This window comes from Eschrichtius robustus, chromosome 14 (assembly GCF_028021215.1).
Source record: "Eschrichtius robustus isolate mEscRob2 chromosome 14, mEscRob2.pri, whole genome shotgun sequence".
Taxonomy (NCBI): Eukaryota; Metazoa; Chordata; class Mammalia; order Artiodactyla; family Eschrichtiidae; genus Eschrichtius; species Eschrichtius robustus.
The window spans coordinates 30850641-30867916 of record NC_090837.1 but is presented as its reverse complement, the minus strand read 5'-3'; the positions used below and the strand labels follow the sequence as shown (position 1 = coordinate 30867916).

At 42.2% G+C, this 17276-nt stretch overlaps 1 protein-coding gene across 2 annotated transcripts in view; it reads left to right on the top strand.

The window, feature by feature from the left end:
- RALBP1 (ralA binding protein 1) overlaps positions 1 to 5014 on the top strand; it is a 44874-nt gene extending 39860 nt beyond the window's left edge. For both annotated transcript variants that reach the window (XM_068563860.1, XM_068563859.1), the window contains exons 8-10: positions 2053 to 2174; positions 2415 to 2538; positions 3301 to 5014. In XM_068563860.1, the coding sequence (XP_068419961.1) occupies positions 2053 to 2174; positions 2415 to 2538; positions 3301 to 3507 (453 nt within the window). In that variant the 3' untranslated portion in view covers positions 3508 to 5014. The remainder of the gene's footprint in view (positions 1 to 2052; positions 2175 to 2414; positions 2539 to 3300) is intronic.
- The last annotated feature ends 12262 nt before the right edge of the window (positions 5015 to 17276 follow it).

Below are 17276 nucleotides of genomic sequence, written 5' to 3'. Positions count from 1 at the left end.
ATTTCATTTATTTTTGCTCTGATTTTAGTATTTTCTTCTTTTTGCTAATTTTAGGTTTAGTTGGTTCTTTCTCTAGTTCCTTGAGGTAGGTATAAAGATACACTGTTTGAAATCTTTTTTCTTAGTGTAGGCATTTGGCACTATAAACTTCCCTCTTCAAACTGCTCTTTCTGCATCCCTTAAGTTTTGGTGTGTTGTGCTTCCATTTGCATTTGTCTCAATATTTGATTTCTTCTTTGATCCATTGGTTGTTCAGGAGTGTGTTGCCAGACTGCTGATGGTCATTTTATATTATAATTTGAGAAGCTCAACTACAGAGGTGTGAATCTTTTAACCAAACTTAATAAGAAGACTTAGAGGTTTTAGAGGGGCTTACTTGTCATATTTGGCCCTACCTTTATGTGGTGTTTGGGTAAATGTTCAGCTGGAGGAAGAAACTACCTTTTGCACTGAGTGATTGCTTCTTACTAGAAACTGTTCTAGATGTTTTATTTCATCTCATTTCACTCACACACAGGTCTTGAGTTATAGGTATTTCCCCTAATTTACAAATTAGTGTAGTTGTTCCATATTAATGAGATTGGACTTCAGTATTTTAAAATTTGTTCTTCCTGATGTCACAAAGTTTGAGATCCTTGAAATGTAACAGATTTTAGCTGATAGTCGTTGCTAATAACACCTGTTAGATATTTTATTTTATTCTTTGCAGGTGAACGTCAGTTGTTGGAGATGAATAGTTTGATTATTCATTAATCGAGTTGGCAAACAGCTCTTGAGTATCTACTGTATTCCAGACAGAGAGCTAAAGATGAGCTCTTTTCTTTCCACATTTCTCACTCAACCTTACTGTGTTCTGGAAATTCCCAGAGTTTAACCAGAAAGGAATGAAGTTTTAGGCTCTGACAGCATAGTCTGTGCTCCCAGAAACTCACGTATGTGGGATACCCAAAGCCCTACAAGTTTCAATCCTTTTTTGTCACTTCTGAAAATACATTGTTTTGCCTACCAGGGACGTATAACTCTTCTCCCCTGAAGAGAGAATCAAGTCCCAAATATGTCTTTATTTCAGAGTTTTCAATCTGGTATTTCTTGGAACAGTAGCTTTCCTAAGTGCACTGAGGTAAAAGATGAGAATTTCTGCATTTGGAAACACCTGGGGATTATGTATATCACATCTCCGAGAGAGATTCTTTATGCACATGGGAGGCTTTGGGTGGTTAACTTTAGAACTTAACTCGTAGCATCTTTCATGTTTGATCACAGGTTCTTATCCTCTTGCTACATGTTAGTTTGGAAAAAAGTGCTGTAGACCTTCGCTGCCTTCAGCTCATTTCTGTAGCTTTCCATCTCTGTTACCTCCTAAGTTTTGTCTGCTTTGGTTCTTTTCACTAGGTTGAAAGGGCTAGCTAGATCTTGGGCAGATAGGGATTTATCCCCTTAGGTGAGCTAATCAGTTTTAGAAATGCGTATTCTGTTAAAGGAGAATATTTACTGTTTAAATATTATCTCTGGGGACATGGGTTGTGGAGGATGGTGGCTTGTGGTGAGGAGAAAAGATTTCTTCTGTGAACGTCTTTCCATCACTAGATCTACTTTCAGGTGATGCTGATACCAGCTGCTCATCTCCTGGGTCCTTCTTTCCTAGTGACACTGTCAAAGCCCACTGTGGCCCTAAAATAGATTCTCTCGGTGGGAAGGCATTCAGAAAGGACTGGGAAGCAAAAACACACGGAGTCACTTGAACTTTGCTTTGTGCCCAGTGTGCTGGCGGCATGCAGAGCCTTTGCAAAAGAAGGATTCCTAAGTGGCATTTTATGTCTTGAGACAAATCTAGTCATTCCTCCCAAACAACTTAGTCTACCTTTTCTCAAAGAAGCCTTTTCTTGACATTAGGGAAATGGGGTATTTTTGCGGTGTGCAGTACAACAAGCTTTCCCATAACTTGTGTGTTAGTGTATGGGGCAAAACAATTCAGGGTTACAGGAGACCCCAAAAGAGTGACATTTCCTAGACTCAGACTCTTCAAGGTGTTCACCAGTGGTCATTATTTAGGAGAATGAGATCCTGACTGAACAGGAGGAGCTCCTGGCCATGGAGCAGTTCCTGCGCCGACAGATCGCCTCGGAGAAAGAAGAGATGGAACGCCTCCGAGCGGAGATCGCCGAGATCCAGAGGTGAGGGAGAGCCGCGGGCTGGTTTCCAGGGATGCCGACTGCCGCGCGAGCACAGGTGGCCAGCGCTCAGCCTTCCGTGTGGAGGCGTCAGAGTGACCCTTCAGTTTCTTCTTTATTAAGTCTTAAGGATGGTGCGGTATCGAGTGCAGCCACGGAAAGCTGGTCAGTCTAGAGGCAGACGACGGGCCTGTCTCTGCTGGCCGGTAACGCGCTTCCCGCCCTGTCCCCGCCCCCGCGCAGCCGCCAGCAGCACGGCCGCAGCGAGACCGAGGAGTACTCATCGGAGAGCGAGAGCGAGAGCGAGGACGAGGACGAGCTGCAGCTCATCCTGCAGGACCTGCAGCGGCAGAACGAGGAGCTGGAGGTGGGCGCGGGGGACCTGAGGCTGCACTGAGGTCGTGGCAAGCACGGGGCTCCCGGCAGACGTGTTCTGCTTGCCCTCGGTGACCGACGGGCAGGCCGAGGAGGGGGATTTTGGGGGGTGTCCCCCCGGGAGCGCGCAGGGCGTACACGGCGCGGGGAGCCGGCAGCACGCTGACCAGAGTCTCCCTTCTCGCCCTCCCCTCCTCACAGAGGAGCCCGAGGGCCGTGGGCGGCTTCCCCTCCCTCAGGCAGGTGCTGGGACAGACCAGGCAATTCCACACCGGATCCCAGCTCGGGAGTCCTCTCCCCAGAGCCGCAGGCCGAGGCCAGGGGGCCGTGGGAGACGGGCCAGCTGGCAGCACCTCGCCTGCTCAGCATTTTACAGAGCATACGAACATGCTGAGTAGGAAAACGGTCCTCCAGAACTTCAGCGCTCGGGCTGTAGGTCAGGCTGCTGCAACGAAGGGAACAGCCCCCTGGTCTGAACAAGGGCCCCCGCCCCATCTGGCCGCCCCGCAGGTCGGCACAGGGCCGCTCGGAGTGGGCAGGAAGGGAAGGGACGGGCCCCGGGAAGGGCGCCAAGCGAGCGGGGCTGAGCAGCCGCCCCTGCCGGAGGAGGGGGGTCTGCGGGGCGGGGCGTCACCTGGACTTCGCTGACCGAGGGCAGGTAGCTCCGGTGTGGCACCAGGTTTCTGTGGTCAGCGGGAGTTGTCGTCCTGCAGCCTTCTTGCTGACGTGAGCACTGTTGTCTCTGTCCCTCAAGATCAAGAACAACCACCTGAACCAGGCGATTCACGAGGAGCGTGAGGCCATCATCGAGCTGCGGGTGCAGCTCCGCCTGCTCCAGCTGCAGCGCGCCCGGCCCGAGCCCCAGGCCGAGCCCGAGCCTGTTGCCAGGGAGCCGCCCCCGGGTGGCAAGGAGCAGCCCCGGCCGTCGCCCAGCAGGGACAGGAAGGAAACGCCCATCTGAGTGCCACCCGCCCGCGAGCAGCGGCCTGGAGCCCCGTCAGCGCCGCCTCTGCTGTCCCCACTGTAAAGACGCCTCCTCCACGCAGGTGGTGCTCAGCGCAGGTGACACGAGGACAGAGCGGCACGCGGTGCGGGCTTGTCGGGCACAGATGAGTTTCCAGCTAGTGTCAGCTTCTTTGAAGATTAATTTCCTTTGTTAACTTAAAATAACTATTTTAACCCTTGAGTGGCTTCTTTTTAAACCAAAAATCGTCTTTCTTTGCTTTTTTATTACGGCAGAATCAGGATTTTTCTCTCGTTCAAGGGGGAACCAAACAAGGCAGCCCCACTCCTGCCCGCGCCGTGTCCCCTTCCAGGGTCTCTGCTGCCCGCCATTCTCGCCTGTGCCTTCATGCCTCCGCGGTGCAGATTCTGTCCTGGGAGCCGCCTCACGTTTCCCGATTGGCCTGAGTGGCTCTCTCTCACGGGGGTGACCTTCCCTGCCCCACACCCTGGGCCCAAGTCACCACAGCGGCCTGTGCAGCTGCAGACAAAGCTGCCCCGGAGCCTGCCTGCCAGCCAGGGTCACCACAACCGCCCGGCTCCTCCGGCTTCTGCTGCCTGGGGTCAGCAGATGCTTGTCGCTGGGTCATGGGAGCGGCTGCCTGGACCCGGGGCATCCACACAGAGGATTTGTTTCTCCAACCTGCCATTAGACCAGAACGTCGTGGGTTGCTTGCTTGGGCTAGAATGTAAGCATCTCTTTGCCTGAATAAGCCATATGGATGGGTAGCTATGCTCTTACACAAGATTTCAGATGTCAGTGTCCACAGGGGCTTGGTGAACCGCTGCTGGGTGCCCAGTTGACCAGGCTGAGCGATAGGAAATGGCTTTCCTCTGGAGTCAGCCGTAGTCCTGACCCCACCACGTCTCTGGTGACCCGAGGTGTCTGGGAGGCCGGCTCGTAGGCACTCAGTCCAGTCCCGCTGTGTCCGAATAAGTGGCTCCACGAGGTTGTCAGCTGTCACGGCTGTGAAGACAAACCCCACACACTCAAGGTGATGGAAACACCCCCCCAACCCCGCCGAGGGCTCTGTCCTCGCCTCCTGGTTAGTATTTATTTTCAGCACCTGTTTAATGCGGTTTTTTTATTCTCTACCTATTGCACTGTTGTGACTTGTTGGCCATTATTTGATTTTTGTACAAAAAAAGCTTTGTTATAGAAATCAGCATACTATTTTTTTAAATCTGGAGAGAAGATATTACGGTGACTGAAAATACGGTCAGGTGTCAAATATAAGTGTATAAAAGCCTTCTTGCCGTCCTGTCAGTCATGTTACATTCATTTTATATTTGCTGGCAATATTGAAGGGATTCTTTTGTGTTTAAACTCTAATTTCTATCATGGTGTCATGAATTTTTAAAATTAGTATTTCATCACAGTTGTCTCAGTGTTGGTTAACTAATTTTTGCCAGGACCATTATTGATCAAGCAAATAAATTCAACAGCCATTTGAGGAAAAAAAAAACTTCCGTTTTTCGTACCTGTTCTTTCTTTGAAATAACTGAGTGCCCTGTAGCTGGCAAGGAGTTGGTTTGATATTCATTCAAGGTCCAGGAGCGTACAGAACCTTGTGTGTCAACTCACATTGCATCCCTCACCTTGGCAGAGTCAACGCCCACTTGCTGGTCAGCAGGCTTTGCCGCCATCCTCCTCCTCCTCCACACTCAGCTCGTGCTGAGCTGGCCTGGATCTGCAGCTGCTTCTGTGAGCAATGCCCTGGTTCCAGTGGGAGGTGAGCTCTGCCCTTCCAGCCGACGCACAGGTCAGCTGGCCTGATTTGGTAGAAAGGTTGGTCATGGCCAGGTCACTTTGCTGTAGGGGACGGCAGGGGTCAGGCAGATCACTGTCCTCGTGCTGATCACGTGACTCCCGGTTGACAGTTTCAGATTCCAGTTCTGGGGAAGCAAAAACTATGATTAAGTCTCAGTTTGGTGACATGGGGGCTTCGTTTAGGGCAGGGGTCCCCAACCCTGGGCCACAGGCCTAGGAACTGGGACACACAGCAGGAGATGAGCGGCGGGCAAGCGAAGCTTCATCTGTATTTACAGCCACTCCCCATCGCTCGCACTACCGCCTGAGCTCCGCCTCCTGTCAGGTCAGCAGCAGCATTAGATTCTCACAGGAGCACGAACCCTTCTGTGAACTGCACATGCGAGGGATCTAGGGTACGGCTCCTTATGAGAGTCTAATGCCTGATGATCTGAGGTGGAGCTGAGGCAGTGCTGCTAGGTCTGGGGAGCGGCTGCAAATATAGATTATCATTAGCAGAAAGATTTGACCATAATAAATCAATTGCTTGCAGACTCATATCAAAACCCTATCAGTGAGTGGCAAGTGAAAACAAGCTCAGGCAGGGATCCCACTGATTCTGCATTATGGTGAGTTGTATAATTAATTATTTCATTATATTTTACAATGTAATAATAGAAATGTAATGCTTTTGAAACATCCTAAAACTGCCGCCCCACCCCCCCCCCCCATGGAAAAATTGTCTTCCATGAAACTGGTCCCTGGTGCCACAAAGGTTGGGGGCCGTTGGTTTAGGGGACTCCATTTTGGGCCCACTATTTTGTCTTTTAACAATTCTCCCCTTTTAATCAGACTCTCAGCCTGAGAATTGTGATCCAAGATTTCAGGCATTGGCCCTACTCCCAGCTACTGCTCTGGAGCTCTCACAGCTTTTGCTGAGTCTGTGTGGGTTCACATTCTTTAAGCTGGTTGTTCTTTTTGTTCCTTTTCTGACGTTCCAGTCTTAGGGAGATCATTTGCTCGCTGGTTAGCAGCTGCAAACATGCATTGAACGCTTTTGAGAGAATCCAGTGCACCAGGGTGGCTACTACGATTATTCCAAGCAGGATCATCCCATGTCTGGGGTCACCAAGACCCAAAGCAATCAAAGTCAAGTAAGTCAAAGAAACAGCCTATTGAAGGAATCATTTTCTTAAGCCATGTGGCTTGTTCAGTGATCGTACAGAGCTGAATGTCCTCTTCCCCAGAAGTGTCAATCCAGGTGCAGCAGGTGGTGTTGGCCACAGCACAGATACCTCATTGCTCAGCTAAAAGGTAACCACGAGCTATCCTAATATCAAGAACAACTTTGGCCAGAGAGTCTGGGGATTTTTTTGCTGGGCAGCTCTTGCTTTAGCAGCAGACTCTGCAGTATCCTTCAGAGTTAAGGAGAGGTCCCTGATCATAGCCTCACTTGCACTTTCTCCTAGCCAGGAAAGTGGAGATTTGCTGAGGGAAGTGAATTTTGAATCATGAATGCCTTCTGGTAATTTTGGCTTGAGTCTGGCTCAGGAGTGGAAAGGTGACAGCCAGGGAGGCCAGTAAAATTTCAGGATCTGCAGGCTGCACAGGTGGTTTTGTTCTGGTTACCCTTGTCTCGTGTCCCTTCTTTAGCCTGGATGCAATATTCCCTGGGTTTGGGGTTGCTAACCAGAGATGGGAAGTGGACCCAGGGTCCTGATATGATAGACAGAAGGCTGAGTTTGTTCCAGAGAAACTGTCACTTTGGGAATCAGGGCGAAGTTTGTGATGGACAGAACTACCCGATCATCAGCCTCTTGGCAAGTCCAGCAGTTGCTTGGAGGTCTGATTACCCAGCTTGGCGATGGCCTGAGACAATGGCATTCTCTTTCCAGGCCAAAGCAAGGCAAAAGGTGAACAGAAGAATCAGAAAGGCCTTCATGGGGTAGGAGTTAGGAAAAGGATGGTCAGGGAGGGAAGGAGGAATGGAAAGAAATGTGGAAAGAAAGGTTCTCAATCCTCTTGATCTGACGTCTTGGGAGGAAGCATCCTACCTTGATGTCAGCTGCTCCTCTTCCTGGTCGGTTTGATTGGAGGTCTCCAGCGTTTGCACAGGGCCAGATGTCCGGCGGAGCCTTTTTCAGCTGTGAAATACCCCTGAGGTTCAACACCTTGTAATTTGGCAGCGGTGTCAGTGGTCAAGAGTCCTTGGTAGGGTCCTTTCTGTGAGTCTCACTTTTGCAAAAGCATCTGAGTAAAACAGTAACTGTCTGTAAATGACAAAAGACTTAAAAATGTAATCTAACATCTATGTTTCACAAGGTGAGAGGCAAGTCCTTTGAGATTTTCCAGGAGCCCTCTGGGAAACCTCAAAGTTTACTATGAGGTCAAAAGGACTCTTATTTAGTAATTTTATTTTAAGAGAATGTCAAAAGGATCAAACATTTGATTAAATAGGATCACAAATCATTATGATATAATAATGCACCAAAGTTGACAGTACCAGATATTAAATGCAAATAGAGAAGGTAAACAAAAGTTAGTGCTCCTTATGTTGAGAAGACTGGGTTTTGCTAAGTAAGAAAAGACCTGATAAAGACAACATGAAGCAGAGTCAGTTATTTTGGTAACGTACAAAATTTTTGCTGTCCAGGCAGATTAATTAAAAGCTAAAACAAACAAACAAAAACTAGTTCCTTAAAGAGCAGACCAATAATCGAAGAGAACTTTGTCTTTTTAACAGAGGGAAAAATCAAATTCTAATTTTGCACCAGTGTATTTTGATGATAAAACTTATTTTTTAAAAAACATAGCCAAATCCTGCAGCCTGTGGGAAAAAAACCATATTCACAGAAAGACAGACAAGATGAAAAGGCAGAGGGCTATGTACCAGATGAAGCAACAAGATAAAGCCCCAGAAAAACAGCTAAATGAAGTGGAGATAGGCAACCTTCCAGAAAAAGAATTGAGAATAATGATAGTGAAGATGATCCAGGACCTCAGAAAAAGAATGGAGGAAAAGATCAAGAAGATGCAAGAAATGCTTAACAAAGACCTAGAAGAATTAAAGAACAAACAAACAGAGATGAACAAAACAATAACTGAAATGAAAACTACACTAGAAGGAATCAATAGCAGAATAACTGAGGCAGAAGAACGGATAAGTGACCTGGAAGACAGAATGGTGGAATTCACCGCTGTGGAACAGAAGAAAGAAAAAAGAATGAAAAGAAATGAAGACAGCCTAAGAGACCTCTGGGACAACATTAAATGCAACAACATTCGCATTATAGGGGTCCCAGAAGGAGAAGAGAGAGAGAAAGGACCAGAGAAAATATTTGAAGAGATTATAGTCGAAAACTTCCCTAACATGGGAAAGGGAATAGCCACCCAAGTCCAGGAAGCACAGAGAGTCCCATACAGGATAAACCCAAGGAGAAACACGCCGAGACACATAGTAATCAAATTGGCAAAAATTAAAGACAAAGAAAAATTATTGAAAGCAACAAGGGAAAAACGACAAATAACATACAAGGGAACTCCCATAAGGTTAACAGCTGATTTCTCAGCAGAAACTCTGCAAGCCAGAAGGGAGTGGCATGATATACTTAAAGTGATGAAAGGGAAGAACCTACAACCAAGATTACCCTACCCGGCAAGGATCTCAGATTCGATGGAGAAATCAAAAGCTTTACAGACAAGCAAAAGCTAAGAGAATTCAGCACCACCAAACCAGCTCTACAACCAATGCTAAAGGAACTTCTCTAAGTGGGAAACACAGAGAAGAAAAGGACCTACAAAAACAAACCCAAAACAATTAAGAAAATGGTCACAGGAACATACGCATCGATAATTACCTTAAACGTGAATGGATTAAATGCTCCAACCAAAAGACACAGGCTTGCTGAATGGATACAAAAACAAGACCCATATATATGCTGTCTACAAGAGACCCACTTCAGACCTAGGGACACAAACAGACTGAAAGTGAGGGGATGAAAAAGATATTCCAGGCAAATGGAAATCAAAAGAAAGCTGGAGTAGCTATACTCATATCAGATAAAATAGACTTTAAAATAAAGAATGTTACAAGAGACAAGGAAGGACACTACATAATGATCAAGGGATCAAACCAAGAAGATATAACAATTATAAATACATATGCACCCAACATAGGAGCACCTCAATACATAAGGCAACTGCTAACAGCTATAAAAGAGGAAATCGACAGTAACACAATAATAGTGGGGGACTTTAACACCCCACTTACACCAATGGACAGATCATCCAAAATGAAAATAAATAAGGAAACAGAAGCTTTAAATGACACAATAGACCAGATAGATTTAATTGATATTTATAGGACATTCCATCCAAAAACAGCAGATTACACTTTCTTCTCAAGTGTGCACGGAACATTCTCCAGGGTAGATCACATCTTGGGTCACAAGTCAAGCCTCAGTAAATTTAAGAAAACTGAAATCATATCAAGCATCTTTTCTGACCACAACAAGCATCTTTTCTGACCACAACACTATGAGAATAGAAATGAATTACAGGGAAAAAAAGTAAAAAACACAAACACATGGAGGCTAAACAATATGTTACTAAATAACAAGAGATCACTGAAGACATCAAAGAGGAAATCAAAAAATACCTAGAGACAAATGGCAATGAAAACACGACGATCCAAAACCTATGGGATGCAGCAAAAGCAGTTCTAAGAGGGAAGTTTATAGCTATAAAGCCTACGTCAAGAAACAAGAAAAATCTCAAATAATCTAACATTACACCTAAAGCAATTAGAGAAAGAAAGAAAAAAAAAAAAAACCCCGAAGTCAGCAGAGGAAAGAAATCATAAAGATCAGATCAGAAATGAAGGAAACAACAGCAAAGATCAAAAAAACTAAAAGCTGGTTCTTTGAGAAGATAAACAAAATTGATAAACCATTAGCCAGACTCATCAAGAAAAAGAGGGAGAGGACTCAAATCAATAAAATTACAAATGAAAAAGGAGAAGTTACAACATAGACACTGCAGAAATACAAAGCATCCTAAGAGACTACTACAAGCAACTCTATGCCAATAAAATGGACAACCTGGAAGAAATGGACAAATTCTTAGAAAGGTATAACCTTCCAGGACTGAACCAGGAAGAAACAGAAAATATGAACAAACCAATCACAAGTAATGAAATTGAAACTGTGATTAAAAATCTTCCAACAAACAGAAGCCCAGGACCAGATGGCTTCACAGGTGAATTCTCTCAAACATTTAGAGAAGAGCTAACACCCATCCTTCTCAAACTCTGTCAAAAAATTGCAGAGGAAGGAACACTCCCAAACTCATTCTGTGAGGCCACCATCACCCTGATAACCAAAACCAGACAAAGATACTACAAAAAAAATTACAGACCAATATCACTGATGAATAGACATGCAAAAATCCTCAACAAAATACTAGCAAACAGAATCCAACAACACATTAAAAGGATCATACACCATGATCAAGTGGGATTTATCCCAGGGATGCAAGGATTCTTCAATATACGCAGATCAGTCAATGTGATACACCGTATTAACAAATTGAAGAATAAAAACCATATGATCATCTCAATAGATGCAGAAAAAGCTTCTGACAAAATTCAACACCCATTTATGATGAAAACTCTCCAGAAAGTGGGCATAGAGGGAACCTACCTCAACATAATAAAGGCCATATATGACAAACCCACAGCAAACATCATTCTCAATGGTGAAAAACTGAAAGCATTTTCTCTAAGATCAAGAACGAGACAAGGATGTCCATTCTCACCACCATTATTCAACATAGTTTTGGAAGTCCTAGCCACGGCAATCAGAGAAGAAAAAGAAAGAAAAGGAATACAAATTGGAAAAGAAGAAGCAAAGCTGTCACTGTTTGCAGATGACATAATACTATACATAGAAAATCCTAAAAATGCCACCAGAAAATTACTAGAGCTAATCAATGAATTTGGTCAAGTTGCAGGATACAAAATTAATGCACAGAAATCTCTTGCATTCCTATACACTAATGATGAAAAATCTGAAAGAGAAATTATGGAAACACTCCCATTTACCACTGCAACGAAAAGAATAAAATACCTAGGAATAAGCCTACCTAGGGAGACAAAAGACCTGTATGCAGAAAACTATAAGACACTGATGAAAGAAATTAAAGATGATACCAACAGATGAAGAGATATAACATGTTCTTGGATTGGAAGAACCAATATTGTGAAAATGACTATACTACCCAAAGCAATCTACAGATTCAATGCAATTCCTATCAAATTACCAATGGCATTCTTTACAGAACTAGAACAAAAAAATCTTAGAATTTGTATGGAGACACAAGAGACCCCATATAGCCAAAGCAGTCTTGAAGGGAAAAAACGGAGCTGGAGGAATCAGACGCCCGGACTTCAGACTATACTACAAAGCTACAGTAATCAAGACAATATGGTACTGGCACATAAACAGAAATATAGATCAATGGAACAAGATAGAAAGTCCAGAGGTAAACCCATGCACCTATGGTCAACTAATCTATGACAAAGGAGGCAAAGATATACAATGGAGAAAAGACAGTCTCTTCAATAAGTGGTGCTGGGAAAACTGGACAGCTACAGGTAAAAGAATGAAATTAGAACACTCCCTAACACCATACACAAAAATAAACTGAAAATGGATTAGAGACCTAAATGTAAGACCGGACACTATAAAACTCTTAGAGGAAAACATTGGAAGAACACTCTTTGACATAAATCACAGCAAGATCTTTTTTGATCCACCTTCTAGAGTAATGGAAATAAAAACAAAAATAAACAAATGGGACCTAATGAAACTTCAAAGCTTTTGCACAGCAAAGGAAACCATAAACAAGACGAAAAGACAACCCTCAGAATGGGAGAAAATATTTGCAAATGAATCAATGGACAAAGGATTAATCTCCAAAATATATAAACAGCTCATGCAGCTCAATATTAAAGAAACAGACAACCCAATCCAAAAATGGGCAGAAGACCTATATAGACATTTCTCCAAAGAAGACATACAGATGGCCAAGAAGCACATGAAAAGCTGCTCCACATCACTAATTATTAGAGAAATGCAAATCAAAACTGCAATGAGGTATCACCTCTCACCAGTTAGAATGGGCATCATCAGAAAATCTACAAACAACAAATGCTGGAGAGGGTGTGGAAAAAAGGGAACCCTCTTGCACTGTTGGTGGGTATGTAAATTGATACAGCCAGTATGGAGAACAGTATGGAGGTTCCTTAAAAAACTAAAAATAGAATTACCATATGATCCAGCAATCCTACTACTGGACATATACCCAGAGAAAACCATAATTCAAAAAGACACATGCACCCCAATATTCATTGCAGCACTATTTACAATAGCTAGGTCATGGAAGCAACCTAAATGCCCATCAACAGATGAATGGATAAAGAAGGTGTGGTACATATATACAATGGAATATTACTCAGCCATAAAAAGGAACGAAACTGAGTCATTTGTTGAGACGTGGATGGATCCTAAAGACTGTCATACAGAGTGAAGTAAGTCAGAAAGAGAAAAACAAATATCATATATTAACGCATGTACGTGGAACCTAGAAAAATGGTACAGATGAACCGGTTTGCAGGGCAGAAGTTGAGACACAGATGTAGAGAACAAACATATGGACGCCAAGGGGGGAAAACCGCGGTGGGGTGGGGATGGTGGTGTGCTGAATTGGGCGATTGGGATTGACATGTATACACTGATGTGTATAAAATTGATGACTAATAAGAACCTGCAGTATAAAAAAACAAACAGCTAATGCTAAACTTTCTTTGGGTTATTTGTATGGAAATATGTTAACATAAATGTTTCAGACATTACATGAAATTTCTAAAAATCTTATATGTTCTGGTATAATGTTATAAGTTATAATTCTAGTTATTACTTTTAAATGTATATATCTCAGAAATAACTAAATTTCCTTGTCAATTGCATTATTATGAACTTTCATCAAATCTTTAACCGTGGTCATTTTTTAGTCTTTTGTCATTTACAGACAGTTCTGGTTGTACTCTGATGCTTGTGCAAAAATGTTCCTATAAAAGGGTTTCATCTTCAAGGAATTAATGGAAAAGACTCTTGACAAGTATAGGTTTCTGGTAACTGACTATACTGCTGAACTGAATAAATAAGCATTTTCAGAACTCTAATGGAAAACTGATGAATTCATAAAAGTGCTAACAAAAGATCAAGATGAAAAAAAAATTACATGGGACTGAGTGAACTGATGAGGATGATTATAATTTTTGTGACTTTCTGTTTGAATAAAAAAAAAATCCAAAAAAAACCCCCCAAAACCAAAAAGAGACATTTAAAAAAGAAACAACATAGCCAGCTTGATGACATCTAAAATTCCTTTCCCAAGATGCCTTTTCCACAAACATTCTACAGCTTTCTGCTCTCTATTCAGGCTTTGTCCTAGGATTTTTTCCTTTCTCATTCTGAAGCAATCATTTTACTTGCCTTACTACTTTTCATACAGTTTCCTTTCACCCAGATTATTTCTGAGTAGTTTTAATGACTTACAGTGATTAGAATTCTTAACTCTTAGAATCCTTAATTCCTATTGAACACTAAGAAGTAAGTAGTTGTGGACTGTTACATTATCATTCTGTTGATTGACAAGTTTATAAATATATTTTCTAATTTCTAGAAGCACATATCCTCATTAAATTTCCCAACGTGGCACAAAACTTGTTTGCTAATAGACCCAAATATCTTTAGTTCCTCTATAAAAAGGAAGCCAAAAGTAGATCAACATTTGCTCAGTAATTAATGTTTCAGTATTTTATGTTATTTGGAAATGACCTAGCTATTCAATGAATATCCATCATTTATACTGAGATAAGTTAACTTTAAGGTTTCAAGTTACAAAAAAGATTTTGGAAACTATTTTTAAGTGGATATACCATAAAATATAATTAGTATTGAAAAGTTTATAAATTTTTATATTACATCTATTTAATTCACTTGTTCTTAACATTAATGTTTAGTCATGAAAATTTCACGAGACATTAAACAGCTAATCATCTTAAGTTATCTTTCTTGCTGACAAATTCTGTAACAGAGATAACATAAGCTTATTTGATTTTTCATAAACCTAGGTAGAGTAAAAGTATTAATATTATAGTTTATGCCAATACCTCTAAAGACATGCCTGTTTTAATTAAACCAACAAACTTAAACTAGCTTTTATTTACTGAAGATTATCCTAGATCAGGTGAATCTGAAAAACATTTGGGTTAGTTTCCATATTTCTGAGACTATACATGATTTATATAACACTTTTTGGTCTTTAAGCCAATTAAATAGAACTCTTTACAAATTAACTTTGGTAATACCATTTGGAGGTAGAAAAAACTGACACATATACACACAGAAATAAACAAAGACAGACACAGGCAGATGCAGTGTTTATTTTTAAATTTTAGCCTTGATTAAAGACTTAAACAAAAGACATGACACCATAAAACCCCTGGAAGAGAACATAGGCAAACATTCTCCGAGTTAAATTGTGCCAATGTTTTTTTAGGTCAGTCTCCCAAGGGAATAGAAATAAAAACAAAAATTAACAAATGGGACCTAATCAAACTTACAAGCTTTTGCACAGCAAAGGAAACCATAAACAAAATGGAAAGACAACCTACAGAATGGGAGAAAATATTTGCAAATGATGCAACCAACAAAGGCTTCATTTCCTAAATATACAAACAGCTCATATAATTCAGCAACAACAAAAAACAACCCTATCCAAAAATGGGCAGAAGACCTAAATAGACATTTCTCCAAAGAAATAAAGATGGCCAACAGGCACATGAAAAGATATTCAACTTTGCTAATTATCAGAGAAATGCAAATCAAAACTACGATGAGGTATATACCACCTTACACCAGTAAAATAGCCGTCATTAAAAAAAAGTCTACAAATAACAAATGCTGGAGAGGGTGTGGAGAAAAGGGAACCCTCCTACACTGTTGGTGGGAATGTAAATTGATGCAGCCACTATGGAAAACAGTATGCAGGTTCCTCAGAAAACTAAAAATAGAATTGCCATTTGCCATATGATCCAGCAATCCCACTCCTGGCATATATCTGGACAAAACTATAATTCAGAAAGATACATGCACCCCTATGTTCACAGCAGCACTGTTCACAATAGCCAAAACATGGACACAATGTAAGTGTCCATTGACAGATGAATGGATAAAGAAGATGTGGTACGTATATGTGTGTATATATATATATATATATGTGTGTGTGTATACACACACACACAAATGGAATATTACTCAGCCATAAAAAAGAATGACACAATGCCATTTGTATCAACATGGATGCAACTAGAGATTATCATACTAAGCGAAGTAAGTCAAAGAGAAAGACAAATATCTCGTGATATCACTTACATGTGGAATCTAAAATGACACAAATGAACCCATCTATGAAACAGAGTCACAGACATAGAGAAAAGACTAGTGGTTGCCAAGGGGGAGGGGGTTGGGAGAGGGATGGAGTGGGAGGTAGGATGGATAAACAACCAGGTCCTACTGTACAGCACAGGGAACTATATTCAATATCCTGTGATAAACCATAATGGAAAAGAATATTTAAAAAAGAATATATATATATATACGTGTAACTGAATCACTTTGCTGTACAGCAGTATTTAACACAAAACTGTAAATCAACTATACTTCAATTAAACAAATAAAATTTTAGCCACAAGACAGGTATAATAATGCAAAACTCACTAGTTTATAAAAGAACAGTTGGATCCAAATTGCGTCTCTGGCAGATGGAATAAGTTTACTGGCTCAGATGGCTTCAACTTTTCACTAATATCTGGTGACAGTTTTAAAGATTTTTCATAGCCCCAGTTTTCAATAGCCTCTCCTTTTTCCCTGATGAGAATTGCACAGAGAAGGCCGGGGAGAGTACTTACACCTCAAAAGGCACAGAGGAAGAATGTTCCACCAAGAAGGACTTTTGCTCCCTAAATCCAGATCTTTTATGACACCTACAAGCCTTTTGAGATGAACAGGGGAGGTTTGAGGATTGGTAAAAAGCATAGATGAGCTTTGGATTGTTTCTAGAGCCGCATTACTGTTCTTGTAAAGACTCGGTTCGTAAGACAAGTACGGTTTTTAATTCTACAAGGAATTGGGTGGGAACCTGAATGGTACCAAGGGACTGCCCACCTAGCCAACTATATTTGTTCTTCATATCAGGGAGAAGGTCAACTAAGATGGAAATCAAAAGATCCCTATGTTCTAGATTTAGAGCTGTGTGTCTTTGCAGAAGGACTTACTAAAACATTCCAAAAGCTTCCGAATGTTTTTCTTTCCCTCTGGGTATATAGTTTCATTCCAGCTTTGGACAGAAGGCCTAAAAGAGGTTCCTGTCAGGCTCTGAATATCAGCTTCCAGTTCGGCCAACTTCTGACCATAGAGCTACTTTTCAAAAAAAAAAAAAAAAAAAAAAATCCTTTCATATATCTTGTCAGGTTTCAGCCAGGACAAACTGTGAATATTATTGGCAGTAGTGAACAACCCCATGAATGCAAGTGGCATCCCCAATGAGGGTGCAAAAGATACCCAAGATGCAGAGCCACCCCTAAAGAAAGAAAGCTTTAGACAATCCCCTGAGAGCTGGCAACAGTCTGTAGGACCCTGACCGCAAATGGGGTGCAGCCCATACTTCTGCCTGGCCATATTTTGGGGGCTTCCAACCTGACGGTAACTAAGCCAAGTTCTCAGGACACAACAAGAAGGCAATAGCTGTCCCTGGGAGAGAAAGGATCAGCAACCACTGGGTACCTGAACGCACAGTCACGTGTCACCATCAATACATAATTCTAACAAGTATTTTTTGCCTGCTAGTCTGAA